The sequence below is a fragment of the Staurois parvus genome, unplaced genomic scaffold, assembly GCF_062004578.1.
Source record: "Staurois parvus isolate SC_StPar_1 unplaced genomic scaffold, SC_StPar_1.0 ptg000207l, whole genome shotgun sequence".
NCBI lineage: Eukaryota > Metazoa > Chordata > Amphibia > Anura > Ranidae > Staurois > Staurois parvus.
The window spans coordinates 1,982,951-2,003,079 of NW_028318003.1; the positions used below are offsets into that span (position 1 = coordinate 1,982,951).

The 20,129-nt window shown below is 41.6% G+C and overlaps 1 protein-coding gene across 5 annotated transcripts in view; it reads right to left on the minus strand.

Moving 5' to 3' along the window:
• The window catches only part of TBCEL (tubulin folding cofactor E like), an 82,194-nt gene that overhangs the window by 19,941 nt on the left and 42,124 nt on the right, over nucleotides 1–20,129 (minus strand). For all 5 annotated transcript variants that reach the window (XM_089678549.1, XM_089678547.1, XM_089678548.1 and 2 more), the window contains 3 exons: nucleotides 19,392–19,648; nucleotides 16,393–16,519; nucleotides 12,655–12,771 (listed from right to left, as the gene is read on the minus strand). In XM_089678549.1, coding sequence (XP_089534675.1) covers nucleotides 12,655–12,771; nucleotides 16,393–16,519; nucleotides 19,392–19,648 — 501 coding nt within the window. The remainder of the gene's footprint in view (nucleotides 1–12,654; nucleotides 12,772–16,392; nucleotides 16,520–19,391; nucleotides 19,649–20,129) is intronic.

Genomic DNA, 20,129 nt, shown 5'->3' on the forward strand with positions numbered 1-20,129 from the left:
ATTTAAGTGAACAGTTCTGAGACAATTAATCTACTGTAAGACAGAGTGCAATATTTCCTGAGATGTTACAAAGATGTTCCATATGACAATGATATTTGCAAGTTATCTGCTACGTCTTCGCATGGGGAGCATAAAATACGCAGTTATAATAAGTTGCTTACCCAAGATGCAAACAAAGGAACTTTTTTGGAGACTAGGGTGCTCTGCTTGAGTTAGTAAAGAAAAATTATAACTGCAGGCACATTGTAGAGTTTGGGAGCAGGGATACTGAGATCTCCAGGTACCATGTGCTGCTGAGCAAAGGAAAAAGAGACACTATAGTGCTGAACTGGGGTAGAGAGGAAAAGAGATATTTGCAGGGACAATGCAGAGTTTGATAGGAGAAACAGATCCCTATGTACCATGTTCTGCAAAGCACTAACTGAGGAAAAAAGATGCATTTTCAGAGACAATGGGGTTGATTTACTAAACCTGGAAAGAGCAATATCTGGTGCAGCTGTACATGATAGCCAATCAGCTTCTAACTTCAGCTTGTTCATTTATTTCAGGTACCTATATAGCGCTGTCAATTTACACAGCTCTTTACATATATATTGTACATTCACATCAGTCCCTAACCCTCAAGGGGTGTACAATCTAAGGTCCCTAACTCACATTCACACATACACATACTAGGGACAATTTAGACAGGATCCAATTAACCTACCAGCATGTCTTTGGAGTGTGGGAGGAAACCCACGCAGGCACAGGGAAACATGCAAACTCCGGGTAAGTGGTGTCGTAGTTGGGATTCAAACCAACGACCCTAGTGTGACGATCGCGCGTCAGACCCCTGACCTTCTCACCAAACTCGTGACTGAAGGACTAGCCAATCTGAAACTGCGATGTCACGTGCGTAACAATGCCACGCCCAGCTGCACCCTGCACAACAATTTTCCAGTTAATGGACCACAAATCGATGTACCGGCAGCCTGAATGCGATTGTTACTGGGTCAGGTTAATTATGCAATTAACCCTTCACACTGCCACCACCTCCTTTTTGTACAGAGAAAGAGGAAACTCGGCAATATCAGCAATAACACTATGATGGTTGAGATAATCGTCTGTATAGCACTGTCACCGCAGACAGGTTATACAGAGGGTTAAACAAACACAGTAGCACTCTTTTAGAGGCAGGAATTCGTAAGTTGCATTAACGAGCTATAGAAACAGTTCAACACTTTCAGAAAGAAAGATTTATGACTAAAAGATCAAAAGGGTGCAATAAAAATATTTACAGAAAAAAGATATAACCAATATATATAAATAGCACAGCAAAGAGGTAACAGAAAGAAGCTTAAAGGGTTAAAGTACTTGCCAATCAGCCTTGGGTTAAGCAGATCAAGTTTCAGAGCAAAAGGGCACGTCTCCCAAACTGGTTCTGAGGTTAAAAGGGAGAATTCTTCAACTTCCTTCTCTTAGGCTTGACAGCCTATTTTGTAGTTCCCCAGCAGGGGGTGTCTCTGAAGCCAAGGACCAATGCCTCATTTGGGGAGGGATTGTCTGGGCGGAGACCCAAACTAGAACCTAAATCTCTCCTAGCTCATATTTTGGCTCATAACTTTTCCTAGGCACAAGCACCATCCCACCCGCGGGTAGATTAATATGCAGATGCAACTGAGGAACGGTTACATATGAAACATGAAATACATACTTGAAGGGTTCAAGAGATGTAATTTTCTGCTTTCCTATATATTCCAGCCAAGGAGAGTGACGTATCAAACTGTTTGTCTTCTCGTGGCCAATCTGAAGATGTGCCTGGTCTTTATATAAGTCTCTCATATTCCAAGATATGAGACATAGGGTAAAATGGATTTTAAAAGTATTATCTAGTTCCTTACTCCTCTGGAATGTCTTTGAACTCAGGGGAAGGCTTGGGTTATCTTTTTACAAGGTGCCAGATTGCTCAGCTTCCCAGCCAGCCCAGCACTCAGCTCAGAGATGGTTTATAGCTCAGAGATCCCTGCTGTGCCCAGGCCTGCCTGTGACACTTCCAACACACACACACACCGACCAAATGTCACTGTGACTCTCAGAGAGGGAGGGGGAGAATGAGGGGAGATATGTTTGTACAGGATGGATGATCCTTTGCCAAGATGGAGGTTGGAGCCAAAATGGTTGAACTGTGTCCATCTCTGTGCGCATGATTGCTACACCTAGTACTGCCAGGCGAAAGTGCTAACCATTTAGCCACTGTGCTGCCCCAATTAAGCTTTGTCAATAAAACCTGGACAATGACTGGTTTCTATGCAGAGCTGCACCAGATTTTACACGCTCCAGTTTTAGTAAATCACCCCCCACTGAGATGCAGAATGCAAAATATATATTTTTAAATGCACTTTTCTTGTCACCTAATTTCCAGTTTAATAAGCTATATTACATTCAAGAAGGTAAACAGAAATTTCATGGGAAGGTTGAACATAAAATTTACACAATTGTAAGGCATCCAGCAGCAAGTAAGTCAGAAACATGATGATTCACAGGGAAGAATGACCCAGTCACTTGTAACATGAGACGCAGGCAGTTTGGAATAGCATACTGGCGCTATGAACTGGAAAGACTCAACCATTAATCGCTGCACAAGACCTATCAGTGTCTCTTTTTCACATTGCACAGATGGAGAGCTATGGACAAAGGATTCATTGACAGCAGAGAGGTTGGTCTCTTAGCGGAGTCTCAACATTTTAAGGTTTTTGCTGCTTATAAGTGATAACCATCTAGTGAATCAGTGATAGATTAATACTGAATCTTCATTACAGTATTTCATTTTTAAAGCTCAATACAATTATTTTCATTGGAGATAGGAGTCTTCCTCCTCCCTCATATTTTTATGTCTCTAAAAGCAAGTGAAAATTCTTTCACTTGCTTTCATTCACACTGAACTTCCCATGACTATCTAAATCTTTGGGCTTGAATTTGTACTTCTTTTTTCTTCCTCGGGAGTTTTCTTCTATATTATTGCAAGAAACTTTTGTGGAATTGTAATACTAACTATTCTGAATAATATTCTAATAAGTGGCTATTATATTTTTCTACACAGCTTTATATTTTTGTTGTCTTCTTTATTTGAAAGGCCATAGTAGAATTTTGCGCAATCATGTAGAACAGGGAAATAACAAAATAAATCTTTGCGATTTACCTAACCAATCTTGTGTAAAAATTGAACTGTTGCAACTAATTAATCTGAATACTCAATTAACCGGTTTCCCTGCTGCCCTACAGCAGAACTACTGCTACAGGGCGGCAGGGCTGCGCAAAATCATGTATACAGTGCAGGAAATATGTATTTGATCCCCTGCTGATTTTGAATGTTTGCCAACTCACAAAGAAATGATCAGTATAAAAAGCGAATTGTATGTGTATTGTAACACTGAGAGACAGAAGAGCAACAAAAAATTCTAAAGAAATGCATGTCTAACAAATTATGCACTGATTTGCATGTTCATGAGGGAAATAAGTATTTGATCCCCTATCATTCAGCAGGATTTCTGGCTTCCAGGTGTCTTTCATACAGGTAACAAGCTGAGATTAGAAGAAGTCTCTTAAAGGGAGTGCTGCTAATCTCATTTTGTTACCTGTATAAAAGACACCTGTCCACTGGAGCAATCAATCAGATTCCAAATTCTTCACCATGGCAAAGACTAAAGAGCTGTCCAAGGCTGTCAGGGACAAGATTGTAGACCTACACAAGGCTGGACTGGGTTACCAAACTATCGCCGGCAGCTTGGTGAGAAGGTGACAACAGTTGGTGCAATCATTCGCAAATGGAAGAAACACAAAACAACTGTCAGTCTCCCTAGGTCTGGTGCACCATGCAAGATTTCACCTCGTGGAGTGTCAATGATCATGAGAACAGTGAGGAATCGTCCCAGAACTACACGTGAGGATCTTGCCAATGATCTCCAGGCAGCTGGGACCACTGCCTAGAGGCTAAGCCTAACCTCTGACAAACAACCCCACACCATAATCCCCCCTCCACCAAACTTTATATTTGGCACAATGCAGTCAGGCAAGCATCGTTCTCCTGGCAACCGCCAAACCCAGACATATCCATCAGATTGCCAGACAGAGAAGCACGATTGGTCACTCCAGAGAACACATCTCCACTGCTCTAAAGTCCAGTGGCAGCGTGCTTTACACCACTGCATCCAATGCTTTGCATCGCACTTGTGATGTAAGGCTTGGATGCAGCTGCTCGGCCATGGAAACCCATTCCATGAAGCTCTCTACGCACTGTTGTTGTGCTAATCTGAACGTCACATGAAGTTACATGGAGGTCTTAAGCTATTGACTCTGCAGACAGTTGGCGACTTCTGCGCACTTCAGCATGTGCTGACCCCGCTGTCATATTACATGGCCTACCACCTCGTGGCTGAGCTGCTGTTGTTCCCAGTTGCTTCCACTTTGTTATAATAACACTAACAGTTGATTGGGGAATATTTAGTAGCAAGAAAATTTCATAGATGGACTTACTGCACAGGTGGCAACCTATCATAGTACCACGTTTGAATTCACTGATCTCCTGAGAGCGACCCATTCTTTCACAAATGTTTATAGAAGCAGTCTGCATGCCTAGGTGCTTGATTTCATACATCTGTGGCCATGGAGGTGAATGGAACACCATGATCCAATGATAATCCATGCAATCCGATTCCAGGGTCCTGCACCTTTTTGGTGCGGTGCGATTAGAGCCATACACAATGTATGACTCCAATCACATCGCACACAAATCGCATGTGAATTGCACAGGAATGCGTTGCGGTTCCTGTGCGGATCACATGCAATATACCGCACCACATATACAGTTGTGTTCAAAATAATAGCAGTCAGACATCCCTAACCTGATCAATCACTGTTTTTGGTAGAAATGATATTTCTACATGGCAAATAATTTACTAGCAGGTGTAGTAGAGTAATAGAAATCCAACAGACCCAACAGTCATGACATGCATGCTGCTGATTCTGTGTAATTGAATCACTAATTGAAAGGGGCATGTTCAAAATAATATCAGTGTGGAGTTCTATTAGTGAGGTCATTCATTCTTTGAAAAACAGGTGGCAATTATTGCCCTTATTTAAGGAAGAAAGGCAGCAAATGTTGTACATGCTGGTTACAGTGCATTTCTCTCTACAATTCTGAGGAAAATGGGTCGTTCCGGACATTGTTCAGAAGAACAGCGTACCTTGATTAAAAAGTTGATTGGAGAGGGGAGAACATATAAAGAAGTGCAGAAAATGATAGGCTGCTCAGCTAAAATGATCGCAAATGCTTTACAATGGCAAGCAAAACCTGAAAGACAAGGAAGAAAGCAAAAAACTACCATTCGCATGGATAGAAGAATAGCCAAAATGGCAAGGACTCAGCCAACAATCAGCTCCAGGAAGATCAAAAAAGGTCTAAAGTTACCTGTGAGTACTGTTACAATTAGAAGACGCCTATGTGAAGCCAAGCTATCTGCAAGAAGCCCCCGCAAAGTCCCACTGTTGAAAAAAAGACATGCTGAAGAGGTTACAATTTGCCAAAGAGCACATTGACTGGCCTAAAGAGAAATGGCGCAACATTTTGTGGACTGATGAAAGTAAGATTGTTCTTTTTGGGTCTAGTGGTCGGAGACAGTTTGTCAGACGACCCCCAAACCATGAATTCAAGCCACAGAACACTGTGAAGACAGTGAAGCATGGATGCGCAAGCATCATGACATGGGGATGTTTCTCATACTACGGTGTTGGGCCTATTTATCGCATACCAGGGATCATGGATCAGTTTGAATACATCAGAATACTTGAAGAGGTCATGCTGCCTTATGCTGAAGAGGAAATGCCCTTGAAATGGGTGTTCCAACAAGACAACGACCCCAAACACACCAGTAAACGTACAACATCTTGGTTCCAGACCAACAAGATTGACGTTATGGAGTGGCCAGCCCAATCCCCGGATCTTAATCCAATAGAAAACTTGTGGGATGACATCAAAAATGCAGTTTCTGAGGCAAAACCAAGAAATAGAGAAGAACTGTGGAATGTAGTCCAATCATCCTGGGCTGGAATACCTGTTCACAGGTGCCAGACGTTGGTTGACTCCATGCAACACAGATGTACAGCAGTTCTCAGAAACAGTGCTTATACAACTAAATATTCATTAAGTGATTCAAAGGAAAGCAAAATCTTCAAACATTTTTCAGTTTATATGTGAATGTTTGAGTTTGTAAAGAAGAATACAAACACTGCTATTTTTTTGAAGTCTAATATTCACTTTTCTTAAATTTTTTTTTTTAGAGGAACAACACAAATTTGATATATTTGTCTTCATGTTTTGATTTGGAATAGAATGTGTAGTGTTTCCAATGCATTTGTGTGTATGGAAATAAAAGCTATTAGAAGGATTTTTAGCTTTATTCACTTTTTTAAACACACTGCTATTATTTTGAACACAACTGTATGTGAACCCAGGTTCAATGTTTGTATAGGGGAACATGTGGCCAACATTAAAAAGGGCTATCCATCTTATAGCCTGTCGAAACATTTTGCTATGCATCACAATAGAGACCTCTCTTCATAGCAGGTTATATGCATAGAGAAATACATCCCACACTGGAGGGGAAGTAATATGAAGAGGCAGATCTTGCGTCATGAAACACAATGGATTTTTTACCTTAAAATCCACCAACCAGGGGCCTTAATGTTGAATGGGATATCAATTACTTTAATAATGATTGAAATATTAGGTATACATGATGGAGAAGGAACTATTATAGGTTGGGTGTCAATTACCGTATTTTTCGCTCCATAAGACGCACTTTTTTCTCCCCAAAAAAGGGGGGAAAATGTCAGTGCGTCTTATGGAGCGAATATGGAGTGGCCGGTCCGGTATTTCCACCGTCGCCGTGTCAGAATACCGGGCCGGCCGCTCAGCTCTGCAGCGGGATCTTATGGAGATGACTGCTGACCTTTGGGGAGGTGGGGAGCGGGTACCTGAATTTGACAGGTACCCGCTCTTACTTCCGCGGAGTTGTTCTTTGACCTTACCTGTTCCTGTATCCAGCGGCGCGCTGTCTTCCCGGCTTCTGTAGTGTGGGCGCTGGGCATGACAGCCGGGTGCCAAGTGCGCATGCGCAAGAAGCGGTGCTTTTTGTGAATGGTAAGGCGGTACCTGGGACACATGACAGATCCCAGAAGCCGCCGGACCAATCACAAAGCGCAAGTGCTTCTCGCTCATGCGCACTGGGCACTCGGCTGTCATGCCGAGCGCCGACACTACAGAAGCCGAGAAGACAGCGCGCGGCTGGATAGAGGAACAGGTAAGATCAAAGAACAACTCTGCGGAAGTAAGAGCGGGTACCTGTCAAATTCAGGTACCCGCTCCCCCCCCCCCTCCCCAAAGGTCAGCAGTCATCTCCTGTACTGTCCGCAGTCTCTGGTCATCCCTGTGCTGTCCGCAGTCTCTGGTCATCTCCTGTACTGTCCGCAGTCTCTGGTCATCTCCTGTACTGTCCGCAGTCTCTGGTCATCCCTGTGCTGTCCGCAGTCTCTGGTCATCCCTCTGCTGTCCACAGTCTCTGGTCATCCCTGTGCTGTCCGCAGTCTCTGGTCATCTCCTGTACTGTCCGCAGTCTCTGGTCATCCCTGTGCTGTCCGCAGTCTCTGGTCATCCCTGTGCTGTCCGCAGTCTCTGGTCATCCCTGTGCTGTCTGCAGTCTCTGGTCATCCCTGTGCTGTCCACAGTCTCTGGTCATCCCTGTGCTGTCCACAGTCTCTGGTCATCTCCTGTACTATGTCTGCAGTCCATAAGTTCAGAATTTTTTTTTTCCTGTTTTCTGCCTCTAAAACCTAGGTGCGTCTTATGGTCAGGAGCGTCTTATGGAGCGAAAAATACGGTAGATATTTGGAATATATTTTCTATTTTCTTTCTTTTGATGTACCTATTATTTAAGTTATATCTTTGTGAATTTACTTTCCCAAGTGGGTCTATGTTAGTATGCTATTTATCTGTTTTTAAATGTTTTATTTTTATTGTTTATTTTTTCATTTATTATTTTATTGATATATTTGTTGGGGATTTATGTATCCAAAAATGAATTTTTGAGGGTTCTATCATTTTTAAATGTAGCCACAAGATGGTGCTATTTTTGTTTATCTTGGGTTCACCTGATCAGGTATTTGTTTACAAAATTTGTCATTTGTATTTTTCGTTTTTCCTGGCAGAATCCATCTCTCCTATTTAGTGGTTCGAGGTGTTTGATATTGGTTTTCTGGTACATCTCGTGGCTGCATATACAGTGAAGGAAATAAGTATTGTCAAACGTCAGCCACCAAACCTTGATAACTTTGAGAGGATCTGCCAAGAGGAGTGGGCAAAATCCCTCTTGAGATGTGTGCAAACCTGGTGGCCAACTACAGGAAACGTCTGAGCTCTGTGATTGCCAACAGAGGATTTGCCACCAAGTACTAAGTCATGTTTTGTGAAGTGGATCAAATACTTATTTCCATCACGAACATGCAGATCAGTGCATAATTTGTTAGACATGCATTTTGTTTGAATTTTTTGTTGCTATTCTGTCTCTCAGTGTTACAATACACCTACCATTCGAATTTTTAGACTGATAATTTCTTTGTGAGTGGGCAAACATTCAAAATCAGCAGGGGATCAAATACTTATTTCCTTCACTGTACTGATGTTGAGTCCTACCGGGTCTTTTTCCCTTTAAATTGATGGCTTCTGACATTCCACAAATGATGTCTAATCCCAGAGGACGCCATTTTTGGGGACAAGCGTCAGACGGAGTTCTTGCATGACGTCATCACGCACCGGCGTACTGAGACTGCAGCCAGGTGAATATATTGAGTTGTTTACTGCTTACTTTACGCACCTGTTTGTAAGTGCAATACTTTTTAATGGTTGGTTTTAATATACTGCACCAAGAGGTTTCTTCTTGTCCAATCCTTCCATGTCATTATGATGAGTGGCATTTGATACCATATTGAATTTTTGGTGGGATCGCATATCAGTGTGGTGGGTGCAGCCAGTTCCTCCGGAGGTGGTATGACTGTGAGAGCGCCAGCCTGGGGTCATGATATATATGCTCATTAGATCTCTATAGTTTGAGATCATGCCCACCTGGTAGGAGGCTTGCTTGTTTCTTTTGAATAGCACTCGTGCACAGAAGCACTTTACATGACGTTTTGCAGCACAGAGCACTTTCTTCACTATTTAATCAGGACTTTTTATTCATTTATTTACAGTTGTGCTCAAAAGTTTACATACCCTGGCAGAAATTGTGAAACTTTGGCATTGATATTGATAATATGACTGATCATGCCAAAAAATGCTCTTTTATTGAAGGATGATGATCATATGAAGACATTTATTATCAAATAGTTGTTTGGCTCCTTTCTAAATCAGAATGATAACAGAAATCACCCAATTGGCCCTGATCAAAAGTTTACATACCCTGGAATGTTTGGCCTTGGTACAGACACACAAGGTGACACACACGGGTTAAAATGCCAATTAGAGGTTAATGTCCCACATCTGTGGCTTTTTAAATTGCAATTAGTGTCAGTGTATAAATAGTCAATGAGTTTGTTAGCTCTTACGTGGAAGCACTGATTAGGCTAGATACTGAGCCATGGGGATCAGAAAAGAACTGTCAAAAGTCCTGCGTAACAAGGTAATGGACCTTTATAAAGCTGGAAAAGGACATATATATATATATTTCTAGCTCCCTGGTCTCCTCCTCCCACTCCCGACTGCAGGACTTCTCCAGGACTTCCCCCATCCTCTGGAACTCACTACCCTAATCCACCAGACTGTCACCTACCCTCCTCACCTTTAGGTGCACCCTGAAAACCCATCTCTTCAGGGAAGCCTACCCCACCCTCACCTAACAGCCGATCTCCTCCACTCCTCCCACCACTCCATCCCCCACAGCCACTTCCTCCTGTACCACTATCCCCTCCCTCCTAGATTGTAAGCTCGAAAGAGCAGGGCCCTCGAACCCCTTGTGTATTGTTCTGTTACTGTATTGTCTCATGTACTGTCCCCCACTATAATGTACAGCGCTGAGCAAACCTTTTGCCGCTATATAAATACTGTATAATAATAATCATAATAATAATAATAATGTAAAGATGTCCAAAGCCTTGTATATGCCAGTCATCACTTCCACTAAGAAGTAGAAAATTCAGGGACCTCTTGATACCAAGCCAAGTACAGGTAGACCAAGAAAGATTGCAGCCACAACTGCCAGAAGAAGTGTTCGGGATACAAAGGGAAACCCATAGGTAACCACAAGAAAAATAGAGGCTGCTCTGGAAAAAGACAGTGTGGTTGTTTTGAAGGAGCACAGTATGATGAAACTTGAACAAAAATGAGCTGCATGGTCGAGGTGCCAGAAAGAAGCCTTTACTGCATCAATGTCACAAAAAGGCCTGGTTAGGCATGTCAAGGTGTTGTCAGGCATATTGTAACCGGGCTTTTTTGTGGCATTGGTGCAGTAAAGGCTTCTTTCTGGCACCTCGACCAAACAGCTCATTTTTGTTCAAGTATCACCGTATTGTACTCCTTAAAAACAATCACACCATCTTTTTCCAGAGAAGCCTGTTTTTCTTTTGAGGTTGCCTGTGGGTTTTTCTTTGAATCCCAGACAACTCTTCTGTCAGTTATGGCTGCAATCTTTCTTGGTCTACCTGACCTTGGCTTGGTATCAAGAGATCCCCATACTTTCCACTTCTTAATAGGTGATTTAACAGTACTGATTGGCATATTCAAGGCTTTGGACATCTTTTTATGTCCTTTTCCAGCTTTATAAAGTTCCATTACCTTGTTACGCAGGACTTTTGACAGTTCTTTTCTGATCCCCATGGCTCAGTATCTAGCCTAGTCAGTGCTTCCACGTAAGAGCTAACAAACTCATTGACTATTTATACACTGACACTAATTGCAATTTAAAAAGTCACAGATGTGGGACATTAACCTCCTTAGCGGTTTTCCCAACTGTAGCTCGGGGTAAAATTTCAGTACCAAGAGCGGTAACCCCGAGCTACACTCGGGCTTACTATGCGGCGTTGCTCAGGGGGTCCCTACAGCACTTACCTTGTCCTTCGCTCCCGCGATGTGTCCCCTGCAGCGTCCCCGGCCATCTCCTCTGGCCGATGCCGGCATCCGGGTTCCGTGTTCCGGTCCCTGTGACGTCGGGACGTACGGGCGCCGGAACCGGCGGGAAATTTGAAATTTTTAAAAAATGGAATTTTTGCTGTCATTGCTGTTTCAATGCATTTCACATATATTTTGTCCCTACTGCTTTGTCCTGTGCCCTGCCTGCATTTTGACTGTTCTTTCTGCCTGGAAACTTAGAAAAGTCCATGGCGTCCAAAAAGCGTCCCTTTACGTCACCCCCCTCCCCCCCCGGGACCTGAGGTGGCGCTACAGAGGAAGCACCGGCTTATACAGCTCCTGCTCCTTGCAAGGCTGCCTGCTTCCTCAGCTGCCAGTGCCAGTTCACTGCACTCTGATGCTGTGGGGTGGCAGGTCAGCAAGCTCAGATAGTGATCAAAAGGTTGCCAATCCCTGGCATGTACTTCCCTAGTTTGAGGTTGGGAACTACATCAAAGGCCCCGGAGGCCACAGGATGAGCACCCCTGATGTAGAAGATGTATGCTTGCAACCTCTGTTCAGCAAACAGACACCACAAGGTATGGAGATATGGTGATTATTTTTTTATAGCTTTTCCATTTACCTACCATTTGCAGTAAGAGCAACCAAGCATGTTCTTCTTGGGTACTTCCACAGGAAGCTAAACTAATCTAAACGAAGTGTGGATAGATACCCACAATCAATTATTTTTTCTTATTTGTTCCTGGCATGCTATTTGCTGCCCCAATATAGCATATCAGATTGTAGGTAACATACGGTTATCTGCAATTATACAGTGACAGCTGGAATATTGCTGGTTGCAATGGGCATCAATAACTAATCACAAGAATATCAAAATGCATATCTGCACAGTGCACTGTTTATACTAAAACTGTTTCTACTGTCAAAGCTTAATTGAACAAGTTGAAGACAGAAGCTGCTACCATGCACAGTTGAACCAGATTTTGACATTTCCAGTTTTAGTAAATCAACCCCAGTGTGAAGTAATAAAGTTAGAGAAAAAACACAGAGAGACTTTTTCATTTTGGGTGTTGGACATTTGTTGATTAGTAGTATATATGAGGTTGTATTGTAATACGTTTTGATACACAAATTTTCAGTAGTGACATTACTGTATTGATTTATATGGAGTAGGGCTGCACTGCTTTCTACTTAAAGTTTCACTTTAAGAAATAGTTAATTTATGTGTTAATGTTTTTCTAGCAGTGATGAATTAAAACAAGATATTTCAACTGTAAAAAAAGAATATTTACTTAGGTTCACTGACATAGCTGACCGCTGCTCAGGGCAAATCTTGCAGATCGGACTTTAACCTTGACAGACATTTAAGCTGGAGAGGAACAATAGTCGCCATTATTGCACAGGGCCAACAGGAGACGTGTTTGTATACACTTAAAACTGGATCTGAAAAAAGTATTTTGTGTCAGACCCAACTCCCTTCTGTCTTTTGTCTAAGGTCTCACCTTAATGGGACATCTTCCTTTGGGAAATTCATATAGTAACGGAGGAAGAATCTCTCTGAGTCTTCTCTTTCACCTTCTGTGACAACGCTGCCATTCAGTTTGGAAACAGATGGTAATCTAGGAGTTCATATAAGAGAAGCAAGTTAGGCTGGGCCATCATTGCAATAAAACTGGTAGAGGAGAATGATCCAAGCAGTCTTTCATAACATAAAATTCTTTCATATCGCACTGTGAGAAAATTTGATGGATGGCTGCCAGGTACAATCAAAGGGAAGTGATAAAGATCTAGCCCTGGTTCACACTGAATCTTACGATTTCAAAAGTTGCATGTCAGTGAAACTTCAGGTGTGTCTTGGCTGACATCTGTGCAACTTCGTGCACAGATGTCTATGCAAGTCGCACCTGAAATCACAAAATATAGTGCAGGAATTATTTTTTCACATCAGTGCAGCTCCATAAAGTTGGAGTTGCACCAATTTCAACAGTTCAATTGCCGACAGTAGAGTACAACTTGTCATGTGATTTGAAGTTTGCATTTGAAAATTGCACTGGTGTGAACCAGGGCTTAGAGTCAAATTAATTTCCTTTTTTACATTTCGAACCTATACAACCCCATTGAGACAGCCTGCAAGTACTTGCAATAACTGTGAGAGTCAAGGCCAGATCTAGCTGGTCTAATGTGGGGCTCCAGAGGATGGAAAGTCAACAGGGGAGTGTATAGGGGTCAGTATGGCAGTGTACAGGGGCTCAGCAGGGCAGAGGACGTATAATATGTTCCTAAAGGAAAACGCAGCCTTTAAACAGTATAAACAATACGTAAACATTGACAATATTAACAATTAACTACTGTACAACCAGCCACAGCAGTTGCCAGCTGGCAGCAGTGATTGGTGTATTCTGATGGCAAGGAAGTCTCCCTACTGTCAGAACAAAATACCTCAGTGAGAAGGATTCTCCCATCCACCTTGAATATGTGGATGGGTAAATTGGCCCTTTTTTCTTGTTTGAACGAAAAAAAATTACTATATGTATGGGCTGACTTACTGAACTTATCTTAAAGAAGAACTTTGTTAAAACCAGCAACTATTGGGACAATGAACACCTTGGTCAGGTCTATGTACAGGGGTCAGTAAGTAAAAAAACAAAACAGCATATGAAGTGCAGCAGTCAGGATGAGTGCCATGTTCACACCAGAGTCCTTCCTTACATTAGAGTCCCCAGCTATCCCCATATACATCTATACATCAGAATGCCCCTTTACATCATTGTCCCAAGAGTTCCACCACTGTACACCAGAGTCCCACTTTGCTGGATTCTGGTGTAAGAGGGTACTTTGCTGTAGAGTGCATCAGAATCCAAAACAAGCACCCCCTCCCTTCCATCAGATTCCAGCAGAGTGCCCCCTTCCATCAGAATCTGGCAGAGTGCCCCAATCCATCACAGTGCCCCCTTCCATCACAATCTGGCACAATACCCCTTTACATCAGAGCATGGCAGAGTGCCCTCTTACATCAGAGTCAAGTCATCCCTCAGTGCTCACACAGGGGAATCAATCATGCAGACACGATGTAGCTGCCGGTTGCTGTACTGCAAATCTCCTGTCCACACAACCTCTTTTCTCAAGCATAGCACTGGCTGCACATGGGGATTCCAGTGTTGGGGGCGGGGCAGACACAGGGGATAGGGGCAGAAAGAGGTGAAGCAGATCAAGCCCTCTCTCCTTTCCTGTTCATGTGTGGGGGGTATTTTGCTGGCTGGGCATTGTGAGCCTCACAGATGCCTTGATAGGTGCAGCAAACAGCTCCAGCTTTTCCTGATGAATGGTTGGCAACACTGCCAACAACATCCAAGGGGGGGGGGGGGGGGTGTTAAGGCACAAATAAAATCTGGGGGGTGGTACAGGCCATCCCAGCACCCCCCTTAGATCCAGCCATGGTTAGAAATATTTCCTTTGCATCTGAGATGGCCAATATTCCTGCTTACACGCTATACACAGATGTCTATGTGCTGAAGTTATGCCCCACTCCAGCATTCATCATCAGCAAAAAAACAACAACAACAAAAATACAGGTGCCACTTCATCAATACTGTTGCACCAACTGTGGCAGCCAGACAACTAGGGTCATTTTTAGTGCAATTCAGATAGTGGAAGCTAAATCACCAATTTCTATACTCTATGCCAATTTTCCTTTTCTTTTTGAATCTGTTACTTCATCGCCCAGATTCAATTTGCCAATTTCTAGTACAGAATCAGAAATGAAAGCTAAAGTGTATACAAAACAAAAATGTGAAGTTCAACAATCAGCACCCTTTTAAAACTACTAAGTATAGTAGTTTTCTAGTAGTAAAGCCATAAAAACCTGTTAATACTGCAGGTTTCTACTGGAAAGGTGACAAAGCCAACCATCAGTCACCCTACTTTTTGCACTCCTGCTGGGAAACTAAAAGCAGTTGTGCTAATGCACAGAATGCCTAACTGCTTCCCGGTTTGGAGCCCAACTCCATGTCACCTGTACCACCCAGTACTGCTTAACTAACAGCAGCTTATGAAAGCAGTCTATTCTGGGAAGCAACATGGTCTGCAAAGGTGCCTAGGACCTCCTAAGCCTGCATCATAATCATAGGCAGTTATGATAAACTGCAGCTTCTTCCTCCCAAAAGCCCAGCCCAGTAGACAGTGAGGAAGAAAAAGTCATTCTTGGGCTTAACTTCCTTTTGTCTGGGCTATAGTCAAAATGGCGGCCGAGCGGGAGCCATTAAAAAGAAAAAAAAATCTTAATTTGTTTTTCCTTACATACGGTCACCAGTCAGGAAACCTAATCACCAGCGCACCAGTCACATGAAGACTCCGTTCTGCTCTGGTAACAATATGTTAAAAACATATTTAAAAAAAACTCACTATGCCTCTTACTAAATACCTTGGACTGTGTACTTTCAAAAAGGGGTCATTTAGGGGGTATTTGACTGTCTTGGCATTTTGGAACCTCAAGAAATGAAATAAGCAGTCAGTACATCAGGACTGATCAATCTACACACATACACACACTATACTTTCACAAAGACTAAATAATATACACTGATTTGGGTTATTTTTGTCAAAGATATGTAGCAGAATACATTTTGGCCTAAATTTATTAAGAAAGATTGTTTGCAAATTTTTGTAACAGGGAAGATGTTTTTGGTATTTTTTCATTTATACAGCAAAAACATTTTAAAAGCCAAGTGGTGAGGAAATACCACCAAAAAAGCTCCATCAGTCTCAAAGAATGATAAAAATTTCATATGGGTAGAGTGTTGCATGAATGAGTAAATGGCACTGAAAGTTTGACAGCTCTGAAAGCTGGCCTGGGCAACAAGGGGGTGAAGGTACCAAACTGGTATTGAACTTGTTAAATACACTTTAAGAAGTTTATTTATAAATGTTTTAGCATATGGTCTGCAAACGTGCCTGAGACTTCCTGATCCTGCAGCATAATCAGGCAGTTACAATGCGCTTCAGCTTCTCCATTCCCACAGTCCCAACCCTGCAGACAGTGAGGGGGAAAAAGTCATGCTCTTGGGTTTAAGTACACTCTAAGGTGTTTTTTTTATCAATGTTTTAACACACGGTCCATATAACTGTCACCCAGTATTCACACATTTTTCTAATTTGATTCAATTATATATATACACACACACATACACATCCCCCTAAGTATTTTTTAAATAAATTACAGTTATACTGCATAGGATAAATACCTTGCAATAACTAATTTCCGGCGTTCTTCTGTGCTATAAGGCTCCACTAGAGGAATACCTAATAACCTGACTTCTTCTAGCTTCGGTAACGCATTTAGTTTTTCAATGTCTTCCCAGCAACTTAGACCTGCAGAGGATAGCAAAATGGGTAAGTAAAACATGCTAAGCATACATAAAATATACAATAAAGCTGTTCTTTATGCTGTATTGTATAATCCAGCAGATTCAATAAAACATGCATATATTTGTAATTTTTCCCCTTTTGTCAATTAATTTGTCGCAAAGCTAATATATTCAGGTCTTCCCACATTCTCATTTTAAATGGGGATGAACAAAAATGTATTACTTTGATCATCTGTGTTAATAATCTTACGTGTGTATAAATACCATACTTATCTACAGTATACAGTCAGGTCCATAAATATTGGGACATTGACACAATTCTAACATTTTTGGTTCTATACACCACCACAATGGATTTGAAATGAAATGAACAAGATGTGCTTTAACTGCAGACTGTCAGCTTTAATTTGAGGGTATTTACATCCAAATCAGGTGAACGGTGTAGGAATTACAACAGTTTGCAGATTTCCCTCCCACTTGTTAAGGGACCAAAAGTAATGGGACAGAATAATAATCATAAATCAAACTTTCACTTTTTAATACTTGGTTGCAAATCCTTTGCATCAATTACAGCCTGAAGTCTGGAACACATAGACATCACCAGACGCTGGGTTTCATCCCTGGTGATGCTCTGCCAGGCCTCTACTGCAACTGTCTTCAGTTCCTGCTTGTTCTTGGGGCATTTTCCCTTCAGTTTTGTCTTCAGCAAGTGAAATGCATGCTCAATTGGATTCAGGTCAGGTGATTGACTTGGCCATTGCATAACATTCCACTTCTTTCCCTTAAAAAACTCTTTGGTTGCTTTTGCAGTATGCTTTGGGTCATTGTCCATCTGCACTGTGAAGCGGCGCCCAATAAGTTCTGAAGCATTTGGCTGAATATGAGCAGATAATATTGCCCGAAACACTTCAGAATTCATCCAGCTACTTTTGTCAGCAGTCACATCATCAATAAATACAAGAGAACCAGTTCCATTGGCAGCCATACATGCCCACGCCATGACACTACCACCACCATGCTTCACTGATGAGGTGGTATGCTTAGGATCATGAGCAGTTCCTTTCCTTCTCCATACTCTTCTCTTCCCATCACTCTGGTACAAGTTGATCTTGGTCTCATCTGTCCATAGGATGTTGTTCCAGAACTGTGAAGGCTTTTTTACATGTCGTTTGGCAAACTCTAATCTGGCCTTCCTGTTTTTGAGGCTCACCAATGGTTTACATCTTGTGGTGAACCCTCTGTATTCACTTGATTGTTGACTTTGACACACATACACCTACCTCCTGGAGAGTGTTCTTGATCTGGCCAACTGTTGTGAAGGGTGTTTTCTTCACCAGGGAAAGAATTCTTCGGTCATCCACCACAGTTGTTTTACGTGGTCTTCTGGGTCTTTTGGTGTTGCTGAGCTCACCGGTCCGTTCCTTCTTTTTAAGAATGTTCCAAACAGTTGTTTTGGCCACGCCTAATGTTTTTTCTATCTCTCTGATGGGTTTGTTTTGTTTTTTTAGCAATGATGGCTTGCTTCACTGATAGTGACAGCTCTTTGGATCGCATCTTGAGAGTTGACAGCAACAGATTCCAAATGCAAATAGCACACTTGAAATGAACTCTGGGCCTTTTATCTGCTCATTGTAATTGGGATAATGAGTGGATAACACACACCTGGCCGTGGAACAGCTGAGAAGCCAATTGTCCCATTACTTTTGGTCCCTTAACAAGTGGGAGGTACATATGCAAACTGTTGTAATTCCTACACCGTTCACCTGATTTGGATGTAAATACCCTCAAATGAAAGCTGACAGTCTGCAGTTAAAGCAAATCTTGTTTGTTTCATTTCAAATCCATTGTGGTGGTGTATAGAGCCAAAAATGTTAGAATTGTGTCGATGTCCCAATATTTATGGACCTGACTGTATGTAAACACAGACAAGCATGATAATGTATGTCTAAGGACTCCCATGACTAGTGCAGAGGTGAGCGTCCATGCAGGATCCAGCGTCTGAAGTGACATTACAGGTCATTCCCTGTATCTGTGTGTGCACTGAATGAAGGAGTAGCTCCTGACATTATGTGATCTATACAAGAAATTAAAAAACCTACGCCAAAGAAATTAATACACCACAATCATTAAATGCTGCTGTTCAAAGATGAAAAAACATCAAAATATTATAATAAAACGCAGTGCAAAAAAAATGATATAAAATTAAGAAAAGTCCAGATAAGTTCCAAATAAAGTCTTGTGCTCCAAAGCAAAGAAGTGGTAGAAAAATATATAAATTTTCCAGCGTTCTCACCATCTGTGATATTCTATTTCACACACACTCACGAATCGATGAAAAATGCAAAAAAAAAAGAAAAACCAATAGTGTAATACTGCATGAAATACTGTGTTTTGTTTTCTGAGTTTGTTTTTTGAGTTTCATGCAGTATTACACTATTGGTTTTTCTTTTTTTTGTATTTTTGGATACGTGAGGGATCGTTCTGGAAGGTTACTAAGATTCGCCAAGTGAGATACACCTGTGGAGACCCCATCCAGCTCTAAGTCTGTTTTGATTCTTAAGCCACAATAGCTTGGGAATCCACTATATTTGGTGAATGTGGGTGAAATAGAATATCACAGATGATGTGAGCACACTGGAAAATGTATATATTTTTCTACCACGTTTTTTCGCTTTGCAGCACAATACTTTATTTTTTACTTATTTGGACTTTTCTTAATTTTATAATATTTTTTTTGCGCTGCGTTTTAATTATAATATTATGTGATCTATACCCCCCCGGCCCAAATAATAAAATTAAAATGTTCAATGTATGCCACAGTGTAAAGTCAACATTACCATAAGAATAATACTAATACAGCAACAGGAAAAGGTTACCTGACTTGTGAAGGCTTATTGACCGAAGATTTGGAAACAACCGTGACAAGGATTCCTCAGAGTCCCCGATCATCAATATATTGTTATTTGCAAGGACAAGAGTATGAAGACAAGGAAACATCATGCCTAATTTACAAATGTCAGACCAGTCCTGGAGATTGTTGTCTGTTATATGAAGAAGCCTCAACGAACGAAAGCAAACTGGTGAACTCACTATGGTGTCATAGTCATTAAGGCACAGAAACAGTTCCTCTAGGCTGAAAAAGAAAAAAATATAAATTTTTTTTGCCAATTTTGTTAAAAAAAAAAAATCAGGATTTCATAAAACTTGTGTAGAGTCACAAAGAATTATGGAAATTATTATTTTACAATAGAAGTGGTTTTCAAACTGTCAGGTGGTCTTCCCCAGAGAGGCCGATTGTAATTAGTGAGCTGTGAGAAGTTTCCACAAGATCACATTTCTATATGTAGCACCCTCCTATATAGGTGTCAGATGTAGACAAATAGATTTAGTATGTGTTTTGATAGATAAATTTAGTTACCATACTGTAGTCAGTGTGACGGTGATTGCTTGTTAGTTAAATTCATAATTAGCTCACTGTACTCAGTGAAGCTGTATTCTGCTAGTTAGGTTTGCTCAGTTTGTTCTGCTGCTGCCAGTCTGATAGCTCCCTCTGCATCCAGAAAGCTTTACAGGTTTCTGGATAATATGTGTGGAGCTATGCAGATGGAAGCATG